Below are 25,619 nucleotides of genomic sequence, written 5' to 3' on the forward strand. Positions count from 1 at the left end.
ATTTGCATATCAATTCAAAAGCACTATGTTACCCGGCGATCTCATGGCATTTTTTATACCAAGTGAGCGCATCAGAGACTGCTGGTGGTCTGCAACCTTCATAATTCTGTCTTACACTGATAGGCTGCAGCACTCTGGTGACAAACAATGTCATGAGATGACCAGGGGACACACTGCTACGCATCTGTGCTTCTTTGAACAAATGGACATGTTCAGAGAGAAAGGTGGTAACGGAGATCTTTTGAACTCAGTTTGCGTCATTGCAGTCTATGACCCCTTTGGTGGTTCATCTGAATTCCGTATTCAAGGGGATTCAGACAGAAATCACATACACTTCAGAAATGCAGTGTGAACAGGGCCTTATATACACACACCGCTTTATGCAGGAAAACTGGAGGGGAAACTGAAATGATGTATAAATTGAGCAGCAGCCTCCTCAGGTTCTCCTGTTCACAAAGGCACTGTCCCAGCAGACATATCCCCCATCTCCTTCTCTGCTGGATTTGCCGACAAGAGTAGAAGGATCTGAGACAGTAAGGACAGGAGCAGCTGCTATTACCGTATATACTCGAGTATAAGCTGACCCGAGTATAAGCCGACCCCCCTAATTTTGCCACAAAAAACTGGGAAAACTTATTGACTCGAGTATAAGCCTAGGGTGGAAAATGCAGCAGCTACCGGTGAATTTAAAAAATAAAAATAGATGCTCCATACCGTTCATTATGGCCCCATAGATGCTCCATATAATGCTCTGCACCGTTCATTATGGCCCCATAGATGCTCCACATAAAGCTGTGCCATATATAATGCTCTGCACCGTTCATTATGGCCCCATAGATGCTCCATATAAAGCGGTGCCATATATAATGCTCTGCACCGTTCAGTATGGCCCCATAGATGCTCCACATAAAGCTGTGCCATATATAATGCTCTGCACCGTTCAGTATAGCCCCATAGATGCTCCATAGAAAGCTGTGCCATATATAATGCTCTGCATCGTTGATTATTGCCCCATAGATGCTCCATACAAAGCTGTGCCATATATAATGCTCTGCACCATTCAGTATGGCCCCATAGATGCTCCACATAAAGCTGTGCCATATAGAATGCTCTGCACCGTTGTTTATTGCCCCATAGATGCTCCATCTAATTCTGTGCAATATAGAATGCTGCTGCTGCTGCAATAAAAAAAAATGACATACTCACCTCTCTTGCTTGCAGCTCCTCAGCGTCTCTGCAAGAGGACGTGGAAGACGGAGCGACGCCCGGCGGGTGGAACGTGGACAGGTAACTATGACATACTTACCTGCTCCCAGCGTCCCTGGCTCCTTATCCCGGACATCTGGTCTCCGGGTGCCGCTCATTACAGGAATGAATATGCGGCTCCACCCCTATGGGAGTGGAGTCCATATTCATAACTTTAATGAGCAGTCCCACGTGACCGCTGAACGGGGAAGAGCTGCAGCACCGAAGACCATGGGACGGGCAGGGGGAGCGCCAGGAGCGCCGGGACTAGGTGAGTATGCGACAATCCTCTCTCCCCCTCACCCGCCGACCACACCACCGATCATGACTCGAGTATAAGCCGAGAGGGGCACTTTCAGCCCAAAAACTTGGGCTGAAAATCTCGGCTTATACTCGAGTATATACGGTATATTATTTCTTGAGGCAGCACACACTGTTTATCTATCAGCTCAATTCGGTAGGTGCCAGCCTGGCCTGCAGTGTCTCCAGCGCTCCCTTCTGCCCCTCTGAGGTGTGCCATGTAGGATGGCAGGAACACTGGCCAATGAGCGCTTCCATCAGCCTAATGGGGGAAGCTTCCATTGACCAGTGTTTTCATGCATGATTCACTCCCTTTTCAATGCCATGTCATTGACTATAATAAATAATGATGAGTCACAGTGTGCTCTGTCATGGATCACATGATCATTTTTAGCCATATATGCCTGTTGGAGAAGGATAGCAAGAGAGCTTTGTCATCTTGCAAGTCATCGGGCTGACACTCACTGTATCCGATCACCGATCAAAGAAGGAACTGCTTATTGCAGTGGATGATTTGACATTGGATATGTGTGCCTGTGGGGGGAGCACTCCAGTGCTTTTTTTAATTTTACCATCTATTAGCAAATGGCTAACGCATCTGTGTGCTGTGAGATTTTCCGATGTGGATCCAAGTGTTGAATCAAACTCGACAATAAAAGTCTATGACTTCGTAAAAAAATCAGACAGCACAAGGATGCTGATAACTAGTAGGATTAGGGAGAGAAACCATTTTTTGTCATCAAACAAAACCTTTGGAACTCTGCCCAAAATATGATCACACTCTGATGAAAATCTGATAAAACTCTGATTAAAAACACTGATGAGACTTGGTCTGGGTTACTCAAATGAGAAAATCACTAATGTGAGAATGATTTTTTAGCTGTAAATGTAGTAGGTGAAAGCATCTCATTCTGATCTTACCGTGATGGCACAGAATGAAAGTCACTGCGTAGCCCCATGATTAAGGCCATGTTTACACGTCCAGTATTTGGTCAGTATGCTGCATCAGTATTTGTAAGACAAAACCAGGAGTGGGTGAAAATACAGAAGTGGTTCTATTGTTTCTATTATACTTTTCCTCTGATTGTTCCACTCCTGGGTTTGACCTACAAATACTGATGTAAAATACTGAAATGGGGCACTCCAACTACGTAAACAGTGTAAACGATTTGCATAAATGTTTGAAAAAACAAAGAAAGCCACAGAACATCTTATGCCTTGGAGATAGAATACCTGGTTCAAGTTTAATGTTCTCCATTTTACAATTCAGATGTAGCTCATCATCTTTCAGCTCACATTTATACAGCCCTTCAAAAGTTCTGCTCTCAGAATCCTTTAAAGGTGAGAAAACATAAACTCTGCATAGACAAGAAAAAAACATATTAGTAAATGGTACAGAGTCATTAGTAAATTTAGAGCAATGGCGACATATTATAGGCATGTCCGAATCAACAGCAAGTTGATAAGGGTTCATTTACTACTGAAGCAGGTTATAAGATGGACTGTACAACTCTGCTGTTCCGATATGTAACATCACTCTGCAACAAGATAACAGATTGCCTATACATCTCTGCAGTTCCTGTGCAACCATCAATTTTTGCTCTGCAGCAGGGCCACAATCAGGGCATTACTGCTCTTACAGCTGTATGGGGCACGGTGAGCAGAAGGACAGAAGGGGGGCCCAGACCCAGTCCGGACTCCCCTCATGTGCTTCTGCTCACCGGGCCACAGAGTATAAAAAAGTATCGTGTGCCATCATAGGGAGCCTTCTTGGAGCTCCATGTAGCTCCCAGTCAGTCTAGTCCATGCTTTTGATGGCGTATACACGAATACGTCATCGTGTACGCGCCAGCATGTATGCGCACCACTCGCCAGGACACCAGTCCAGAAGTGCTGCTGCAGGGAATCATATGAGAGGTAGATATGAAAAGCTTTTTTTTTCTAAAATGATTTAAATGGACTTAAGGGGAGCATATGGAAAGTACCTATTTGCAGTTAGTGGTGGCACAGTGGTGGATTACAATTTATATTTGGAATGATGGGTTGTATAATAACTAATTATATATTAATAGTGGGTGCACGTCTGTATTCAGCTGCGTAGTGTAGATGTTGGGGACTGTGCTCTGGGCGCAGTCTAGAAAACTGTGTTATTTTATGCAGAGATGAGTCCTGGCTGGAAGAAGTGATGACGGTCTGTGTTGCATGAAGTAGAAGATTGAAGATGAAGGACTTCAACTAGAGACTTCACCGGTGAGTCAGTTTGTTACCTGCACACTGAGACTATATACTGATACTATATACAGAGCTCCTGTATAAAATGTCACTGGTGATCCCTGTATTACCTGTACATTGACACTATATACAGAGCTCCTGTGTATAATGTCACCAGTGATCCCTGTATTACCTGCACACTGACACTATATACAGAGCTCCTGTGTATAATGTCACTGTTGATCACTGTATTACCTGTACACTGACAATATACACTGTATACTATATACAGAGCTCCTGTGTATGATGGCACTTATGGTAATATTAGTATTGTATTTTTTTTTATTAATGATCAATATTGTAGTATTCAGTCACTATGTGTTGGTAATATGTGGTCTGGTCAGTGTGGCGGTATTTGTTCCTTGTATGTGGTATTATTCAATCATTATGTGGTGGTAATATGTAGTCTGGAAATGGTGTGATGGTAGTTGTTCCTTGTATGTGGCATTATTTGGTCACTATGTGGTGGTAATATGTGTTCTGGTCATGGTGTGGCAGTATTTTTCCCTTGTATGTGGTATTATTTGGCCACTAAGTGGTGATAATATGTGGTTTGACCATGTGTGGCGGTATATCTCCCTTGTGCATGGTATTATTTGGTCACTATGTGGTGATAATATGTGGTCGGGCCATGGTGTGACGGTATTTGTCCCTTGTACATGGTAATTTAAAAAGATGTATGTGACACATTACCGTAAAGAAAAATATACCTAAAAAGAGTATTGGGAAATGTTTAATAGGTTAGAGTAGAGTAGGGACCAGCCAAAAAAATCTACCTTATCTCTGGGAGAGAAATGCAATCCGAAATCGGACATGCACATACATGTTAGACTGTTCGTTGATGGGTTCATATGGCATTAGTCTAATGAATATGGGGACCTTAAAGTTAATCTTTCACCACACGCTACATTTGATCTCCAATATCAACACTATTAATATGGGCATACAGGTTATAGACTGTTGAAAACAGTCCTTCCTGTGTGTCTCATATCAGATGCCTTGTTGTTGAGAAATCATCATTTATCACTTCATATAAATTACCTCTTCCAGGTGAAGGATGTTGCCTCCATAGCTTATTTTAATAGAAAACGACATTACAAGTGTGCTGTGAAATGGCCACTCTCTGCTCTCTTGATCTTATTGCAGAGCTGTGTGTGATAGTGCAGCGCCCCAGGGTCCTGGTCATTGCAGTAATGCCATTTTCCTCTAGGGGGGAGTGATATTATGTTTGGAGGCAAAGAAGGACAACTGAATCCAGGTATCACAAACATGCAACACATTTTGCACTCCAGGCCACCAGGGGGAGCGCTGCTCCTATTTATTAGGGCACTCCTGACACTTAGGTAAAACTGGTTGCCTAGGGAGGAAGTTAGTGAGTTGCTGGCTGAGCTTCGCTCAGTTAGTTGGTCCCTGACAAGGGTGGGATCCTGTCAGAGCTCAAGACAGAAGGACACGAAGCTGTGCCTGCCCTAAGTGCGGCAGCTTTTAAAAAGAGACACTGAAGGAGACCTGTATTGTAGAGAGGGTGAAGAAGTCATAGCAAAGGAGTGGATATCAGAGGAGTTCTGCCCTACACAGGCTGCCTCCTTCTGAGGCGCAGGATCCCAGTAGCCGGAACACCGAGGGAGCAATGATCCTTTATGCTTTGCTCTAGAGACCGTCAGGACAGCTAATTTCATGTTACCTGTCTGCCCCTACACCCAGGAGGCAAGGTGGCACCCCTTAGAGGCTGGGGCATGATAGAGTCCCTGGAAAATGCCTCAAACCACCGGTCATACGGGTTTGTCCTATCCATCTGGGGGACAGAGAAAGACATAACATCTGTAACATCTTCAACAGTTGTGAGGACCTTATGAGAAGCTTAGAAGTAAGGTACTACAACACCAAGGCGCTAGAGGAAGGCTACTGATTTCTACCTTGACAAGGGGACTCTTGATTTGCCTCCAAAGCAGCCTGACTCTGCCTGCCCTGTGGTTTGGTACCCTAGACTGTGGATGCTGAAGCCTTCAGTAAAAGGTAAAGAGACTGCAACCTTGTGTCTTCGTTCTTCACTTCGCCTCTCACCATCCACCATCTACACACTGGGAAGCCCTGGGGACATACTTCACCTGTGGGAAGGTATACCATCTAGCTGCCATAACATCACCTCAGCGGACCCCCTTAAAGCAGCGTCGGTCAACCTGACCGAATACCACAGGTGGCGTCACGAACATTCCCTTTAAAGACCTTTCCCTTTAACTTGGACGTCCCAAGGGCCACGGACCGGGTCAGCCACCGTGACATCCCCCTGTGAACCGAAGAACCCAGTACCGAGTACCCCGCTGCCCTTGGGGGTGCTCCAATTATACCTGACACGCAGTCTCCTCTCAGCTTCCTTCTCAAAGACAGACAGGGTTGCAATATTGATGCAGTACAGCAGAGCTGAGAAAGAAGCAAAAATGTGTTTGCAAGAAGACAAATTTCATTTCTCCTGTACTGTGTTAGTTACTTGTCTGATTGGTAAAGTGCACTTTTGATTTAAAAGAACCTATGCAGGCAGAGTTATCTTCCAGGCATCATCCTCCCCATAGCCTGGAAGAGATACTTTACATAGAAGAAAAATGAGGCCTTCTGTGGAATAAGATATCAGGATATCATATTGCCCTGCTTCCTATGATGTACATGCCCATACAGACCGCTTAAATTGAAAAAAAAAATGCTAAGGAGTTAACATTTATAAAACTAAATACTACAGTGATTCCTAAAGATACAAAGGATAAAACCCTGGTGTTGATGCATTCAACAGACAATGACACAGACACTGCAGATCTACAGCAGTTATAATTAGCTGGAAGACTCAGCATATTCATTTCACTTGTAAATGTACGAGGGTTGATCAATTTTTCTGCCTGAATATGAAAATGAAATTTTAGGAGAAAAATGAACTTACTACTTTTTGATTTAATAACCTTTGACATCAACACACTTATTTCACTTTGTCTCCATAGATCGTATGTCCACAGAATAGAAGGCTTGTTAAAGCATGGTGTCTAAAGTAATTGTTGTCTTTTGTGGTATGAATAAAACGCCTTCTGTATTTCAGCTAACTGCTGGACAAAAAAATTTCTCTGGAGTTGGTAACTCTTTGTACTTTCATCGCATGGACTCTTGCTCGGTCTCAGGATCATGGTGGTGGACCCATGTTTCATCATCCGCACGTTAAAGTGAACCTGTCACCCCGTTTTTTGAGATTGAGCTATAAATACTGTTAAATAGGGCCTGCGCTGTGTGTTCCTATAGTGTATGTAGTGTACCCCGATTCCCCACCTATGCTGAGAAATAACTTACCAAAGTCGCCGTTTTCGCCTGTCAATCAGGCTGGTCAGGTCGGGAGGGCGTGGTGACATCGCTGGTTCTTCCTCAGCTTTACGTTGGTGGCGTAGTGGCGTAGTGGTGAACAAGCAGCGCGCGATCTGCGCTGTCATCCCTTTCGTCGGTGGGGGCAGCCATCTTCCTGGGGCCGCGCGTGCGCAGATCGAGTGCTCTGCTGCACGGGGCTTCAGGAAAATGGCCGCGGGATGCCGCGCGTGCGCATTAGAGATCGCGGCGGCCATTTTCCCAAAGCCGAGATGCAAACTCGGCTTTGGGAAAATGGCCGCCGCGATCTCTAATGCGCACGCGCGGCATCCCGCGGCCATTTTCCTGAAGCCCCGTGCAGCAGAGCACTCGATCTGCGCACGCGCGGCCCCAGGAAGATGGCCGCCCCCACTGATGCAAGGGATTACAGCGCAGATCGCGCGCTGCTTGTTCACCACTACGCCACTACGCCACCAACGTAAAGCTGAGGAAGAACCAGCGATGTCACCACGCCCTCCCGACCTGACCAGCCTGATTGACAGGCGAAAACGGCGACTTTGGTAAGTTATTTCTCAGCATAGGTGGGGAATCGGGGTACACTACATACACTATAGGAACACACAGCGCAGGCCCTATTTAACAGTATTTATAGCTCAATCTCAAAAAACGGGGTGACAGGTTCCCTTTAAAATCTCTTGGTTAAATTGCTGGCAAAATTTTTTGCTCAGGAATCAACATTTGTGGCACCCACTGGGAACTGACCATTGACATCATCAGAACATTATGAATGATACTGGAAACCGTGTCAATTGAAATGCTTAATTCATGAGCTATAACACCAACTTTGACTCAATGGTCTTCCAAAATCATGGTCTCCATTTTAGGGTACATTTCCTCTGAAGATGCTTCAATAAGTCAGCCTGAATCTTCAATTAATTCCCTGCACCATTTATACTGCTTGGCACAAAACTTTACTTGGTAGCAGGAAGGTGCATCATCATCACCATATACAGTAATCATCCTTTCATGTATGTCTTTACGCTTCATTTCTTCCTTTATAAGGCATTTAATCATGAAACAAACCTCCAAAACCCTCACTTTCTTTGTAGAGCTGCACTGTACTGCACTTGCCATCCTGTCACTTCCAGTGCTGCCATCAGACTAAACTTCTACTGTGCCTGATGCATTTCTAGACATGTCTCAATATGCCCAGAAAAGCTCAGCTCTCTAACATGGATAGATCATGCTGGGGTACATAACTTATTCAATACCAGTAGTGAAGTGTATGCACTGATTGAGTGTCTATTAGTTGCCTTGCTACATTACAGTGCAGCACAAGTCCAGTACTGCTCTTCACTTGTACCAGGATGAGCTGCTCCTTTGCACACTAGGTGAGGATAACTGCTTGTTTTTTTTGTAAAATGGAAAGAAATTAACCCTATAGTGACAGAGCCAATTTGCAGCTTAATGACCAGGCCAATTTTTACAATTCTGACCACTGTCAGTTTATGAGTTTATAACTCTGAAACGCTTTAACGAATCCCACTGATTCTGAGAATGTTTTTTTGTAACATATTGTACTTCATGGTAGTAGTAAAAGTTCTTTGATATGACTTGCATTTATTTATGAAAAAAAAACGGAAATATGGTGAAAATTTTGAAAATTTAGCAATTTTCAAAATTTTTATTTATATGCTTTTTAGTCGGAGAGATATGTAACAAAAAATCAATAAATAACATTTCCCACATGTCTACTTTATATCAGCACAATTTTGGAAACAAATTTTCTTTTGTTAGGAAGTGATAAGGATTAAAAGTTGACCAGCGATTTCTCATTTTTACAACACAATTTTTTTTTTGGGGACCATATCACATTTGAAGTCACTTTGAGGGGTGTACATGACGGAAAATACCAAAAAGTGATACCATTCTAAAAACTGCACCCCTCAAGGTGTTCAAAACCAAATTCAAGAAGTCAATTAACCCTTTACGTGCTTCGCAGGAACTGAAGCAATGTGGAAGGAAAAATTGAACATTTAACTTTTTTCACAAACATTTTATTTCAGAACCAGTTTTTTATTCCCACAAATGTAAAAAGAGAAAATGAACCATGAAATTTGTTGTGCATTTTCTCCTGTATATGCTGATACCCCATGTGTGGGGGTAAACCACTGTTTAGGTGCACGGCAGAGCTCGTAAAGGAAGGAGCATTGTTTGACTTTTTCAATGCAGAATTGGCTGGAATTGAGATTGGACGCCATGTCGTGTTTGTAGAGCCCCTGAGGTGCCTAAACAGTGGAGACCCCCCAGAAGTGACACCATTTTGGAAACTAGATTCCCCAGGAACTTATCTAGATGTGTGGTGAGCACTTTCAACTCCCCAAGTGCTTCACAGAAGTTTATAACATTGAGCCATGAAAATAAAAAATCATATTTTTTCCACAAAAATGATATTTTTGCCCCTAAATTTTTGTTTTCCAAAGGGTAACAGGAAAAATTAGATCCCAAAATTTGTTGTGCAATTTGTCCTGAATACACCGATACACGATATGTGGGGGTAAACCACTGTTTAGCCGCACGGCAGAGCTCGGAAGGGAAGGCGTGCCATTTGACTTTTTCAATGTAGAATTGGCTGGAAATGAGATCGGATGCCATGTCGCGTTTGGAGAGCCCCTGATGTGTCTTAACATTTGAAATCCCCCACAAGGGACACTATTTTAGAAACTAGACCCCCCAAGGAACTTATCTAGATGGTGGTGGGCACTTTGAACCCACAAGTAGTTCACAGAAGTTTATAACGTAGAGGCGTGAAAATAAAAACTCATATTTTTTCCACAAAAATGATATTTTCACCCCTAAATTTTTATTTTCGCAAAGGTAACCGGAGACATTACACCTCCAAAGTTGTTGTGGAATTTGTCCTGAATACAACGATAAACCATATGTGGCAGTAAACCACTGTTTGGGTGCATGGCAAAGCTTGGAAGTGAATGAGCGCCGTTTGACTATTTCAATGTAGAATTGGCTGGAATTGTGATTGGACACCATGTCGCATTTGGAGAGCCCCTGATGTGCCTAAACAGTGGAAACCTCCTACAAGTGACCCCATATTGGAAACTAGACCATCCAAGGAACTTATCTAGATGTGTGGTGAGCACTTTGAACCCCCAATTGTTTCACTAAAGTTTATAATGTAGAGCCGTGAAAATAAAAATAAAAATTTTCACCACAAAAATGATCAGTTTTGTATTTTCACAAGGGTAACAGGAAAAATTGGACCCCAAAAGTTGTTGTCCAATTTGTCCTAATCATGCTGGTTCCCCACATGTGGGCTCGGAAGGGAAGTAGTGATGCTTTGGAATGCAGACTTTGATGGAATGGTCTGCGGGCGTCATGTTGCGTTTGCAGAGCCCCTGATGTGCCTAAACAGTAGAAACCCCACACAGGTGACCTCGTTTTTAAAACTAGACCCCCCAAGGAACTTATCTAAATGTGTTGTGAGAACTTTGAACCCCCAAGTGTTTCACTAAAGTTTATAATGCAGAGCCGTGAAAATAAAAAATATTTTTTTTCCACAAAAATGATTTTTTAGCCCCCAATTTTTTTATTTTCACAAGGGTCACAGGAGATATTGGACCATAAAAGTTGTTGTCCAATATGTCCTGAGTTTGCCAATACCCCATATGTGTGGGTAAACCACTGTTTGGGCACACGGCAGAGCTTGGAATGGAAGGAGCACTGTTTGACTTTTTCAATGCAGAATTGAGATTGGATGCCATGTCACGTTTGGAGAGCCCCTGATGTGCCTAAACAGTGGAACCACCAATTCTAATTCCAGCCCTAACCATAATCCCAACCCTAACCATAACCCTAACCACACCCCTAACCCCATAACACCCCTAACCCTAATCCCAACCCTAACTCCAACCCTAACCCAACACACCCCTAACCCCAACACACCCCTAACCTTATCTGTAATCACAAACCTAACCCTGACACACCCTTAACCCTAATCCCAACCCCAACCCTAATCCCAACCGTAAATGTAATCCAAACCCTAACCTCAACTCTAGCCCTAACCCTAACTTTAGCCCCTACCCTAACCCTAACATTAGCCCCAACCCTAACCCTAACTTTAGCCCCATTTCTAACCCTAATGGAAAAATGGAAATAAATATATATTTTTATTTAATTATTTTTCCCTATCTAAGGGGGTGATAAAGGGTGTGGATTTACAATTTTTGTTTACTTTGATCACTGTGATAGGGTCTATCACAGTGATTAAAATGAACCAATATGAAAAAATCTTCTATTGTTGCCAGGTGCTGGCCGGCAGATTTCGGCGGGCACCCTGTGCATGCGCCCGCCATTTTCTTACCGGAAAAAGATGCCAGCGGCCGTGAGGTGTAGCAGGATGACCCAGGGATCCCGGGAGGTACTGGGGGGGGATTGGGGACCCTATTTCTCTCTCCTCTGATGTGCGATCACATCAGAGGAGAGAGAAATTAAATGGCAAATTGGACTTTTTATTTTTTGCAGTCGCCGTTATACGGTTAATAACGGCGATCGTAACCCCGGGGTTGGTAAAAACCGACCCAAATCATGCTCTCTGCTATCCCCAGCAGCCGAGACCCCATAGAAAATCCGACTCTGGGGGGGCGCTATACACTTTTGGTTTAAGTACCCTTAATTACAGCCGTGAAAAGGTGCATCGGCGGTCGTTAAGGGGTTAATCAAGACTGGCATTTTCTTTCTTGGTTAATAGCCTGCTGGAGTCAAATTTGCCACATTTTTAACAGGCGCATATCTGATAAGAAATTTGGCACATCTTTGGGTTTTTCATGAACCACAAACATAGACTTAAGCCAGTTATCAACTCAAGTAGATTTCTGCAATAATTTACATCAATTTGTGGTGAAAATTGTAAAGAATTTTTGTCCCAGGGTTGACCATACATCTACCATGATGAGCCCCAATAACTGTTTAGAAGAGTGATGAGGTTGGCATAAAATCCAAAAAGTTACAACATTTTTGTACAAACTTATGTGCCAGAAAACTGTGTAAATAATTTAGGACCCAGAAATTCTGTAAGCTATGACTTTTATGTTCTCAATATAAAACACAATTTCTTATTATATTGATACCTGAGACCATACCGCATTCTGGTGACTTTTGAATCATAACAGGACGCGAAAAACACACAAACCACAACTTTTACAGTCACAAATGTTAGACGAGAAGGCTGACATATTCACTATGTGCTTGGCTTCATTCCAGTCCCTGCAATGGTTTTTTTTGGTAAAAATATAACTTAAATTCTAGAAATAAAACTTGTACCCACATCCTTTTTGAAAGTATTCATCATGGGGCATATTATCAAAATGCCAGCTTTATGACTGTCTTCATGTAATTTAGCAGCAGTTAATTTCTGTACACAGTCTATGGTAATTCATGTTTGGGACCAAATTAAAGATGTAGATACATCTCCAAAAATGAATTTATGCATTCTACTAAGACGCTGTGTTCCTGTTCATATGCATGGCTGAACAGCCAAGCAGATTGCAAGCTACCCCCATTCACGAGGCACAACAGTCCAGACAGATGCAGACTGGTCAGTAAAGGATGAGGATCTGTCCTGATTTCTGTGTTGCAGCAGATTGTCTCTTTAGAGAGGAAGAGGACTAGAATTCTGGCGCCACCTGGGGGGTGGGGTTAGCACAGTTAATAATTTAAGAAAGAATAGAGGTACAGACAGGAACATCAAGTGCATGTATACTAATGCCAGAAGCCTCGCCAACAAAATGGACGAATTAGAACTAATGTTGTTGGAGCATAATTATGACATGGTGGGGATATCTGAGACATGGCTGGATGAGAGCCATGACTGGGCTGTTAACTTGCAGGGTTATAGTCTGTTCAGAAATGACCGAATGGATAAGCGAGGGGGTGGGGTGTGTCTATATGTAAAATCATCCTTAAAACCCATCCGGCGTGATAATATAGGTGAATCTAATGAAAATGAAGAGTCCCTGTGGGTGGAGATAAGGGGAGGGGAAAAAAATAATAAATTACTGATAGGGGTTAGTTATAAGTCTCCAAAAATAATGGAAACAATGGAGAATATCCTCATAAAGCAAATAGATGAAGCTGCGACTCAAGGGGAAGTCATTATTATGGGGGACTTCAACTACCCTGAAATAGATTGGGGAACGGAAATCTGCAGTTCCAGCAAAGGTAATCGGTTTTTGACAACTATGAGAGACAATTACCTTTCACAACTGGTTCAGGACCCAACAAGAAGGGGGGCACTGCTAGACCTAATATTAACCAACAGGCCAGACCGCATAGCAAATATAAGGGTTGGGGGTCACTTGGGGAATAGTGATCACAAAATAATATGTTTTCATGTATCCTTTAATAAGATGTGTAGTAGAGGGGTTACAAGGACACTAAACTTCAGGAGGGCAAATTTCCAACAGATGAGAGAGAATCTTGGTGCAATTAACTGGGACGATATCCTGAGACATAAAAATACACAAAGAATGGGAGACGTTTATTAGCATCCTGGCTAGGACCTGTGCACAGTATATACCGTATGGGAATAAACATACTAGGAATAGGAGGAAACCAATATGGCTAAATAGAGCTGTAAGGAGCGCAATAAGTGACAAAAAGAAAGCATTTAGAGAATTAAAGAAAGTAGGTAGTGATGAGGCATTAAATAAATACAACAAATTAAATAAATTCTGTAAAAAGCAAATCAAGGCAGCAAAGATTGAGACAGAGAGACTCATTGCCAAAGAGAGTAAAAATAATCCCCAAATATTCTTTAACTACGTAAATAGTAAGAAACTAAAAAATGATAGTGTTGGCCCCCTTAAAAATTGTCTGGGTGAAATGGTGGATGACGATGAGGAAAAAGCCAATATGCTGAATGACTTTTTTTCATCAGTATTTACACAAGAAAATCCCATGGCGGACAAAATGATCAGTGATAAAAATTCCCCTTTAAGTGTCACCTGCTTAACCCAGCAGGAATTACGGCGGTGTCTAAAAATCACTAAAATTGACAAATCTCCGGGCCTGGATGGGATACACCCTCGAGTACTGCAGGAACTAAGTACAGTCATTGATAGACCATTATTTTTAATCTTTAAAGACTCCATAATAACAGGGTCTGTACCACAGGACTGGCGTATAGCAAATGTGGTGCCAATATTCAAAAAGGCGACAAAAACTGAACTTGGTAATTATAGGCCAGTAAGCTTAACCTCTACTGTGGGTAAAATCCTGGAGGGCATTCTAAGGGATGCTATACTGGAGTATCTGAAGAGGAATAACCTCATGACCCAGTATCAGCACGGGTTTACTAGGGACCGTTCATGTCAGACTAATCTGATCAGCTTCTATGAAGAGGTAAGTTCCGGACTGGACCCAGGGAACCAAGTGGACCTAGTGTATATGGACTTTTGAAAAGCTTTTGATACGGTGCCACACAAAAGGTTGATACATAAAATGAGAATAATGGGGATAGGGGAAAATATGTGTAAGTGGGTTAAGAGCTGGCTCAGGGATAGGAAACAAAGGGTGGTTATTAATGGAGCACACTCGGACTGGGTCGCGGTTAGCAGTGGGGTACGACAGGGGTCAGTATTGGGCCCTCTTCTTTTTAACATATTTATTAATGACCTTATAGGGGGCATTCAGAGCAGAATTTCAATATTTGCAGATGACACTAAACTCTGCAGGGTAATCAATACAGAGGTGGACAATTTGATATTACAGGTTGATTTATGTAAATTAGAAGCTAGGGCTGATAAATGGCAAATGAGCTTTATTGAGGATAAATACAAGGTCATGCACTTGGGTAGAAGTAATAAGATGTATAACTATGTGCTTAATTCTAAAACTCTGGGCAAAACCGTCAATGAAAAAGACCTGGGTGTATGGGTGGATGACAAACTCATGTTCAGTGGCCAGTGTCAGGCAGCTGCTACAAAGGCAAATAAAATAATGGATGCATTAAAAGGGCATAGATGCACATGAGGAGAACATAATTTTACCTCTATACAAGTCACTAGTTCGACCACACTTAGAATACTGTGCACAGTTCTGGTCTCCGGTGTATAAGAAAGACATAGCTGAACTAGAGCGGGTGCAGAGAAGAGCGACCAAGGTTATTAGAGGACTGGGGGGTCTGCAATACCAAGATAGGTTATTACATTTGGGGCTATTTAGTTTGGAAAAACGAAGACTAAGGGGTGATCTTATTTTAACGTATAAATATATGAGGGGACAGTACAAAGACCTTTCTGATGATCTTTTTAATCATAGACCTGAGACAGGGACAAGGGGGCATTCTCTATGTCTGGAGGAAAGAAGGTTTAGGTATAATGACAGACGCAGGTTCTTTACTGTAAGAGCAGTGAGACTATGGAACTCTCTGCCGTATGATGTTGTAATGAGTGATTCATTACTTAAATTTAAGAGAGGATTGGATACCTTTCTTGAAAAGTATAATGTTGCAGGGTATATATACTAGATTCCTTGATAGGGCGTTGATCCAGGGAACTAGTCTGATTGCCGCATGTGGAGTCAGGAAGGAATTTTTTTCCCCAAAGTGGAGCTTACTCTTTGCCACATGGGTTTTTTTTGCTTTCCTCTGGATCAACATGTTAGGGCATGTTAGGTTAGGCTATGGGTTGAACCAGATGGACTTAAAGTCTTCCTTCAACCTTAATAACTATGTTACTATGTTACCTATTGGAAGTAGCAATCCTAAAAGTCAATATTGACCCTCTAACGAGTCTTGTGATAAAAGCCAAACCATAATCTCAATTTGCAGACCCTGTATTTTGACGTACTGCCCCTCGTCAGTGCTCAGTGTGAGTTCTGGTTTGGTTGGGTGAGAGGCGTCTGACCAAGATCCAAGGGGTAATCATTATATAGTTCTTTGGGGTCCAAAGGATACCCAGGTTTGCTGCAGAGAGATCAGGATGGATGCTCATCTTCTACTGGCCACTGATATCAGAATTTCAGCGCGTGGTTGTAGAAGCACTCTAGCCTTTCTTTACTATCACTTTCACATAATCTACTGAGTAGGACTCTTGCAGAGCTTTCTATTATTGCTGACATCATATGTCAATGGAGAAAGGACGTGAGGAACTTATATCCAGTGTAGCTACAAAGAGGTCACATTTCTAGAACTAATAGATTTTTAGGAACTGCGCCATAACAAATGTACTTGGTTGCTTTATAGTTTTGGTAAGGTTAGTTTCACACTAGCACAACCTATAAATTATCTTCCAGAAATAAATTTTTGCTCCCAAAACAGGGAGTTCTAATATTTATGTTTCTAGGACTACACAGCATGATGGAAGCAATACAATTTACAAGAGTAATAAACTTTATTTAAATATTTCAAACAATAATATCATGTTATCAATAAATATGTGAGAATCACAGAAAACAGACAAAAACAGAAGACAAAAAATTTGCCAAAGCAGCAAAACCCACACTACACTAAGTTAAATTGTATATATAAAAGGCCTCAATCTGAGATTCTATATACAGTGCCTACAAGTAGTATTCAACCCCCTGCAGATTTAGCAGGCTTAATAAGATGCAAATAAGTTAGAGCTTTCAAACTTCAAACAAGAGCAGGATTTATTAACAGATGCATAAATCTTACAAACCAAAAAGTTTTGTTGCTCAGTTAAATTTTTATAAATTTTAAACATAAAAGTGTGGGTCAATTATTATTCAACACCTAGGTTTAATATTTTGTGGAATAACCTTTGTTTGCAATTACAGCTAATAATCGTCTTTTGTAAGACCTGATCAGGCCGGCACAGGTCTCTGGAGTTATCTTGGCCCACTCCTCCATGCAGATCTTCTCCAAGTTATGTAGGTTCTTTGGGTGTCTCATGTGGACTTTAATCTTGAGCTCCTTCCAGAAGTTTTCAATTGGGTTAAGGTCAGGAGACTGACTAGGCCACTGCAACACCTTGATTTCTTGCCTCTTGAACCAGGCCTTGGTTTTCTTGGCTGTGTGCTTTGGGTCGTTGTCTTGTTGGAAGATGAAATGACGACCCATCTTAAGATCCTTGATGGAGGAGCGGAGGTTCTTGGCCAAAATCTCCAGGTAGGCCGTGCTATCCATCTTCCCATGGATGCGGACCAGATGGCCAGGCCCCTTGGCTAAGAAACAGCCCCACAGCATGATGCTGCCACCACCATGCTTGACTGTAGGGATGGTATTCTTGGGGTCGTATGCAGTGCCATCCAGTCTCCAAACGTCACGTGTGTGGTTGGCACCAAAGATCTCGATCTTGGTCTCATCAGACCAAAGAACCTTGAACCAGTCAGTCTCAGAGTCCTCCAAGTGATCATGAGCAAACTGTAGACGAGCCTTGACATGACGCTTTGAAAGTAAAGGTACCTTACGGGCTCGTCTGGAACGGAGACCATTGCGGTGGAGTACGTTACTTATGGTATTGACTGAAACCAATGTCCCCACTGCCATGAGATCTTCCTGGAGCTCCTTCCTTGTTGTCCTTGGGTTAGCCTTGACTCTTCGGACAAGCCTGGCCTCGGCACGGGAGGAAACTTTCAAAGGCTGTCCAGGCCGTGGAAGGCTAACAGTAGTTCCATAAGCCTTCCACTTCCGGATGATACTCCCAACAGTGGAGACAGGTAGGCCCAACTCCTTGGAAAGGGTTTTGTACCCCTTGCCAGCCTTGTGACCCTCCACGATCTTGTCTCTGATGGCCTTCGAATGCTCCTTTGTCTTTCCCATGTTGACCATGTATGAGTGCTGTTCACAAGTTTGGGGTAGGGTCTTAAATAGTCAGAAAAGGCTGGAAAAAGAGATAATTAATCCAAACATGTGAAGCTCATTGTTCTTTGTGCCTGAACTACTTCTTAATACTTTAGGGGAACCAAACAGAATTCTGGTGGGTTGAGGGGTTGAATAATAAATGACCCTCTGAAAAGACTTTTCGCAATTTAAAAAAAAAATAAACAAAGAAATAACATTCTTTTTTGCTGCAGTGCATTTCACAGTTCCAGGCTGATCTACAGTCCAAATGTCACAATGCCAAGTTAATTCCAAATGTGTAAACCTGCTAAATCTGCGGGGGGTTGAATACTACTTCTAGGCACTGTATATGCATAGATACAGCCATGGCATAATAGACTTGGTATAGGGATTCAAACAGGGTATGAGTAAATTGACTGGGATAATAAATCATATTCAGAGAAAGTGACTAACCAGTTTAAAACTCTATCCCGGAAAGGTAAATAGACTTAAAATTTAGCATATAAGCTTGCTATACCTGTAGCCATGGTTGATCTGTAGAGGGTGGGTAAATCCTGCTGCCGTGCTGCCAGGCGCCTCGACGCGCGTTTCACCCGATGAGCTTCGTCAGGTAGTTTCATACTAGCGTTCGGCAGGGCTGTGGATGAAAACCTTCTTCCTCCGTGAAGCCCCGCCCACTGCCGTGCCTCTTCATTCAGCTCCGCATACATCTGCATGCGTGCTGCATACCTATCTTTAACATTGGGTACACAGGCCATGCGGATGTATGCGGATGCCTCTGCATGCGTCGTCTTGACGCTGCGCTGACCTATGTCAAACGCAACATGTTGCATTTTGTTGCAGTTGGTACAGCTTCAAAACAACGCATGCGGAGGCATCCGCATACATCCGCATGGCCTGCGCACCCAATGCTAAAGATAGGGTATGCAGGATGCATGCAGACGTAGGCGGAGCTGAAGGAAGAGGTGCGGCAGTGGGCGGGGCTTCACGGAGGAAGAAGGCTTTCATCCGCAACCCTGCCGAACGCTAGTTTGAAGCTAGCCTAAGTTTACTACTCTTGACTGGGGTAGATCTTAGCGTTGTTGATAGAAAGGGGGTATCCACCATCTATGAGGGTCTTTCTATCCTCAAAATTGAGCTTGTTGGGGATCAGCAATGGATGAACCTCTAGCTCAATATCCACTGATCAGTGAATCAGCTCACTTGTTTTGCAAGATGACCAGCTCAAAAAACTGGTTACCAGTCTACTCTATGTAGGTTTCCTTTTTCGTCCCAGGGGACGGCAGGGTCCCAATATTCCCAGTATGACTTCTCCTTTCTAACAGTCTAGTTCCTTCCTCAGTGCTGTATTTTCTACTCTACTTTTTCACGTTCTCCATCTCTCTACCCAGGACAAGGTAGAATCTCCCTCAAGTATATTACAGAGGACCATATGCATTTTTGTACAAGGGCCCTTTGTTCTCAGTGTAAGGCTATGTGCACACATTCAGGTTTTTTCGCGTTTTTTCACGCTATAAACGCTATAAAAACTCATTAAAAACACATACATTATGCATTCTATCATTTAGAATGCATTCTGCATGTTTTGTGCACATGGATGCGTCTTTTACCGTGAAAAAATTGCATCACGGTAAAAAAATGAGCATGTTCATTATTTTTGCGGATTTTCTGCGTTTTTCCCGCAATTCTATGCATTTGCGAAAAAACGCACAAAAAAAAGCACCAAAAACGCATCAAAAACGCATCAAAATCGCGGTAATATCGCGGTAAAAACGCATGCGGAATTCTGGCAGAAATGTCCGGTTTTTGTCAGGAAAATTTCTGCAAGAAATCCTGACGTGTGCACATACCCTAATAGACTATTGGGTAAAAATACAAAAAAAAAAAAACTTTCCATCTTAAACTTAAGACAAAATGGTTCTCCTTAGGATTTTTTAGTATACATTAAAAACAGATGACACGGGGATAGTAAAAACAGAAGCACAGAAAGCAAACAGAAGAAGAATTGACAATCACAAAAAGGAGAAGCAATCCGTTTCACGTGGAGCCATGTGTATGTGAATTAGGGCAGAGAGGTACTGTAAGTTCACATAGAGTTTTTCAATGCAATTTTTTCTGGCTAAAAGTTCACATAAAAAAGCCAGAAACCCCCCATAAGTGATGTCCTTTTGAAAACTATACCTCTCAATTAATATGTGTCTCACATAAATTTATACCATTGGGCCGTGATGAAAGAATAATTACATTTTTTCCACTAAAATGTGTTTTAGCCCCAAATTTTTAATTTTTATAAGGGCTAAAAGGGAAAAAAATGGACCTCTCAGTTTGTTGTGCAATATCTCCTGCATGGACACCAAATGGAGTAGTGGTCTTATACGCTAACTACCCAATCTGATTATACAGAGGGATTTGAGACCTTAAAGGGGTTGGCCACTAATAGGACAACCCCTTCTTAAACTAAATGTTCGTCCCCAATAAAAAATTAATGCGTATACTCACCTCCCATGCCTGCTCCGAGCGGTGTGGGCAATTGCGGTCCAGGGGCTGTGATGTGGTGGAATGACTTGTGATGCCCGACACCCAATCAGCGCTGGCATCACTGTCCCCACCTTCGGACAATTTAAACATGAAGAGGAAGCCCGGGATCAGCTGCAGTCCAGGCTTCCTTTTCATGTTCAGCTTGTCCAAAGGCGGAGACAGTGATGCCAGCGCTGATTGGGTGCCGGCGTCATGTGTCACAACACCGCATCACAGCCCCAGGACCGCGAGCCCTGACCGGAGCCAGCACAGGAGGTGAGTATATGCTTTTTTATTTTATCGGGGCCAAACATTTAGTTTAAGAAGGGGTTGTCCTAGTAGTGGACCAACCCTTTAATTCTCATGATGAGTAGGGATCCCGAAGCTCAGAACCCCCAGCAATCATTTATTTTTCATCCATAGATATTTGTTGCTTAATTAACATCCCTTTAGCCCCTTAACGACTGCTGATATGCCTTTTAACGGCGGCAGTTAAGGGTATTTATTCCTTAGTGCCGCTTTTTAACAGCACTGAGAAATAAGTGTACAGTGTCCCCCAGCTACCAGCGGTAGCCAAGACCCTAACTCTAGCATATCAGAGGAGAGAGAAATAGGGTTCCCTGAGCCCCCCACTACCTCCACCATCCCCATACCCTGCTGCTCAGTCCCCTATCACAGTGATCAAAATAAAAATAAGTAAATCAACCCCCCTTTTAGCCCCTTAGTTAGATTTAAAAAATTCAATTTTTTTCATTCTTTGCGGTTAAAGTTAGAGTTGGGGCTAGGGTTAGGATTAGGGTTGGAGTTGTGTTAGGGTTGGGGTTGTGTTAGGGTTGGGGCTAGTATTAGGGTTGGGGCTAGTGTTAGGGTTGGAGTTAGGGTTGTGTTGGGGTCATTGTTGTGTTGGGGTTATGGTTGTGATAGCTTTGTGTTAGGGTTGTGTTGAGGTTAGGGATTAGGGTTGGGGTTATGGTTGTGTTGCGGTTACGGTTGTGGTGTTGGGGTTAGGGTTGTGTTGGGGTTAGGGTTGTGGTTAAGGTTAGAGTTGGGATAAGGGTTAGTGGTGTGTTAGGTTTAGGCTTGGGGTTAGGGCTGTGTTAGGGTTGGAGTTAGAATTAGGGGGTTTCCACTGTACAGGCACATCAGGGGGTCTCCAAACATGACATTGTGCCCGCCATCGATTCCAGACAATTTTGTATTAAAAAAGTCAAACGATGCTCCCTCCATTCTGAGCCCTGCCATGCGCTCAAACAGTGGCTTTCCCCCACATACTGGGTATCAGCATACTCAGGAAAAATTGCACAAGAAATTTTGTGGTCCATTTTGAAAATAAAAAAGTTTGGGTCTAAAGTAAATTTTTTGTGAAAAAAGTTCAATGTTAATTTTTCCTTCCACATTGCTTTAATTCTCGTGACGCACCTGAAGGGTTAATAAACCTCTTGAATGTGGTTTTGCGCACCTTAAGGGGTGCAGTTTTTAGAATGGTGTCACTTTTGGGTATTTTCTGTCATATGGATTCCTCAAAGTGACTGCAAATGTGATGTGGTCCTATTTTGTTGGAAAAATTAGAAATCGCTGGTCAACTTTTAACCCTTATAACGACCTAGCAAAAAAAAAATTATGTTTCCAAAATTGTGCTGATGTAAAGTTGACATGTGGGAAATGTTATTTATTAACTATTTTGTGTGACACTACTCTCATTTAAAAGGGACACTGTCACCTGAATTTGGAGGGAACAATCTTCAGCCATGGAGGCGGGGTTTTGGGGTTTTTGATTCACCCTTTCCTTACCCGCTGGCTGCATGCTGGCTGCAATATTGGATTGAAGTTCATTCTCTGTCCTCCGTAGTACACGCCTGCGCAAGGCAAGATTGCAGGCAGCATGCAGCCGGCAGGTAAGGAAAGGGTGAATCAAACACCCGAAAACCCCGCCCCTATGGCTGTAGTTTGTATCCTCCAAATTCAGGTGACAGTGTCCCTTTAAGGACATAAAAATTAAAAGTTTTAAAATTGCTACATTTTCAACATTTTTGCCAAATTTCAGTTTTTTTTAAATAAGTAAACACAAGTCATATCACATAAATTTTACAATTAACGTGAAGTACAATATGTCACGAAAAAATATTCTCAGAATTAGTGGGATCCGTTGAAGCCTTCCAGAGTTATAACCTCATAAAGTGACAGTGGTCAGAATTGTAAAAATTGGCTTGGTCATTATTAGTCAAAATTTACTCAGTCACTAAGGGGTTAAAGACTGGTTACTTTTTTCCCATTTATTAGATAGGTGTTGGATGACTTTGCGCTAATTAAACCATAAAACACAGCATAAAAAAGGACTGTGCATTTATAAACCTTCTCTTACATAATGTAAGAGCTTTTTTTTTTTTTAACCCCTTAATGACCTTGGGATTTTTCGTTTTTCCGTGTTCGTTTTTCACTCCCCTCCTTCCCAGAGCCATAACTTTTTTATTTTTCCGTCAATTTGGCCATATGAGGGTTTATTTTTTGCGGGACGAGTTGTACTTTTGAACGACATCATTGGTTTTAGCATGTCTTGTACTAGAAAACAGGAAAAAAATTCCAAGTGCGGTGAAATTGCAAAAAAAGTGCAATCCCACACGTGTTTGGCTTTTTTTGCTAGGTTCACTAAATGCTAAAACTGACCTGACGTTATGATTATCCAGGTCAGTACGAGTTCATAGACACCTAACATGACTAGGTTATTTTTTACCTAAGTGGTGAAAAAAAATTCCAAACTTTGCTAAAAAAAAAAAAAAAAAAATTGCGCCATTTTCCGATACTCGTAGCGTCTCCATTTTTCATGATCTGGGGTCGGTTGAGGGCTTATTTTTTGTGTGCCGAGATGACGTTTTTAATGATAGCATTTTGGTGCAGATACGTTCTTTTGATCGCCCGTTATTGCATTTTAATGCAATGTCGCGGCGACCAAAAAAAACGTAATTCTGGCATTTCGAATTTTTTTCTCGCTACGCTGTTTAGCGATCAGGTTAATGCTTTTTTTTAATTGATAGATTGGGCGATTCTGAGCGCGGCGATACCAAATATGTGTAGATTTGATATTTTGTTATTGATTTATTTTGATTGGGGCGAAATGGGGGTGATTTAAACTTTTATATTTTTTTTATTTTTTTTCACATTTTTTTTAAACTTTTGCCATGGGAGGCTAGAAGCAGGCACAGCGCGATCGCCTCTGCTACATAGCAGCGATCTGCTGTTCGCTGCTATGTAGCAGAAAATCAGGTGTGCTGTGAGCGCCGACCACAGGGTGGCGCTCACAGCTACCGGTGATCAGTAACCATAGAGGTCTCAAGAACCTCTATGGTTACAATGGAGAAGCATCGCCGACCTCCGATCATGTGACGGGGGTCGGCGATGACGTCATTTCCGGCCGCCCGGCCGGATGCGGTAGTTAAATGCCGCTGTCTGCGGCTCGCGCCTATTACGGGCACATGTCAGCTGTTCAAAACAGCTGACATGTCCCGGCTTTGATGCGGGCTCACCGCCGGAGCCCGCATCAAAGCAGGGGATCTGACCTCGGACGTACTATCCCGTCCGAGGTCAGAAAGGGGAGGAGAATGAATATTGGGAGATACTTGGGGAGGATACTTTTCCCAAGACTATGATTATGGTATATAAAAAATCATAATCCTTTTATTTTGGAAGCAACTTACCCTTTGTCTGAACCTCGTTTATATTGCATTACATTTTGTCCAAACAGGGACTTGTCTTTCCCTCTGTAACTCCATACCTTTCCTGTGTCAATATTAAAATTTTCTGAAGGAGCCAGCACTATATAAGATAAAAAAGATAAAAGATTATAACCTGATTTTCCTTCTAATACTTTTAACTGTATGATCTATAGCTATTTGATATTGAGTTAAAATGTTGAATTATGTGAAAAATAAGCTACAGACATTGCAGCATCAAATACATTATCATTTTTGTTACTGTACATTTTCCAAATGCTTGTTGCTCTTTATTGTTCCTCTCATTCAACTTTGACATTTGTCATTTAGAAGTATCCTATCATTACAAGGAAACCTGTCAGAAAGATCAATGCTCCTAAGCCATCTAGATGGGTTTCCAAGTAATAGAAAGTTAAATATAGTGAATGATACCTCGATATATGCAATTCGGTGACTTATTCCAGAGAAATCAACATTTTTATTAATATGTGTATGACCTGTTAGGATGTTTGGGTGGGACTAATATCTTCCCGAGAGTCTGCTTTTGGGGGGCATGTAATTGTTCCTCCTGTGTAACAATGATCATTCATAAGTAGTCAGCAACATGCAGGAGAAAGACGAACAAGCCGTAATAAAACTTAGAACAGGTTTTATCAGTGTGAGACATATAATGACAGACTCCTCACTGATCTCCCTGTAGTGCTGTGTGTGATTACAAAGGGCTCGGAGTAGAGCAGAGATGAGTGTGGTCACTAACGCTTATTCAACTTTCACCATCGCACTGTGGTGAGAGTACAGGAGAGCTGACAGCACTATAAGAGGAGAGTTGCTAGAATTGATTGTATGGAGACAAAGCTCAGCTCTGATTTATTGCTCCTCTCCCCACACTGACTCATATGATGAAAGTTAAAAAAGTACACTGCCCAAAAAAATAAATGGAACACTAAAATACCACATCCTAGATATCACTGAATGAAATATTCCAGTTGTAAATCTTTATTCATTACATAGTGGAAAGTGTTGAGAACAATAAAACCTAAAAATGATCAACGTAAATCACAACTAATATCCCACGGAGGTCTGGAGTTGGAATGATGCGCAAAATCAAAGTGGAAAATGAAGTTACAGGCTGATCCAACTTCGGTGGAAATGCCTCAAGTCAAGGAAATGATGCTCAGTAGTGTGTGTCGCCTCCACGTACCTGTATGACCTCCCTACAACCCCTGGGCATGCTCCTGATGAGGCGGGGGATGGTCTCCTGAGGGATCTCCTCCCAGACCTGGACTAAAGCATCCACCAACTCCTGGACAGTCTGTGGTGCAACGTGACGTTGGTGGATGGTGCCAGGCATGATGTCCTAGATGTGTTCAATCGGATTCAGGTCTGGGGAATGGGCGAGCCAATCCATCGCTTCAATGCCTTCA

At 42.4% G+C, this 25,619-nt stretch overlaps 1 protein-coding gene across 1 annotated transcript in view; it reads right to left on the reverse strand.

Annotated features, from left to right (window-relative positions):
• Positions 1 to 25,619, reverse strand: part of ITGAE (integrin subunit alpha E) — a 135,461-nt gene that overhangs the window by 105,036 nt on the left and 4,806 nt on the right. The window contains exons 2-3 of the mRNA XM_069761094.1: positions 24,181 to 24,298; positions 2,779 to 2,903 (exon numbers count right to left, since the gene is read on the reverse strand). Coding sequence (XP_069617195.1) covers positions 2,779 to 2,903; positions 24,181 to 24,298 — 243 coding nt within the window. The remainder of the gene's footprint in view (positions 1 to 2,778; positions 2,904 to 24,180; positions 24,299 to 25,619) is intronic.

This window comes from Ranitomeya imitator, chromosome 3, assembly GCF_032444005.1.
Source record: "Ranitomeya imitator isolate aRanImi1 chromosome 3, aRanImi1.pri, whole genome shotgun sequence".
Lineage (NCBI taxonomy): Eukaryota > Metazoa > Chordata > Amphibia > Anura > Dendrobatidae > Ranitomeya > Ranitomeya imitator.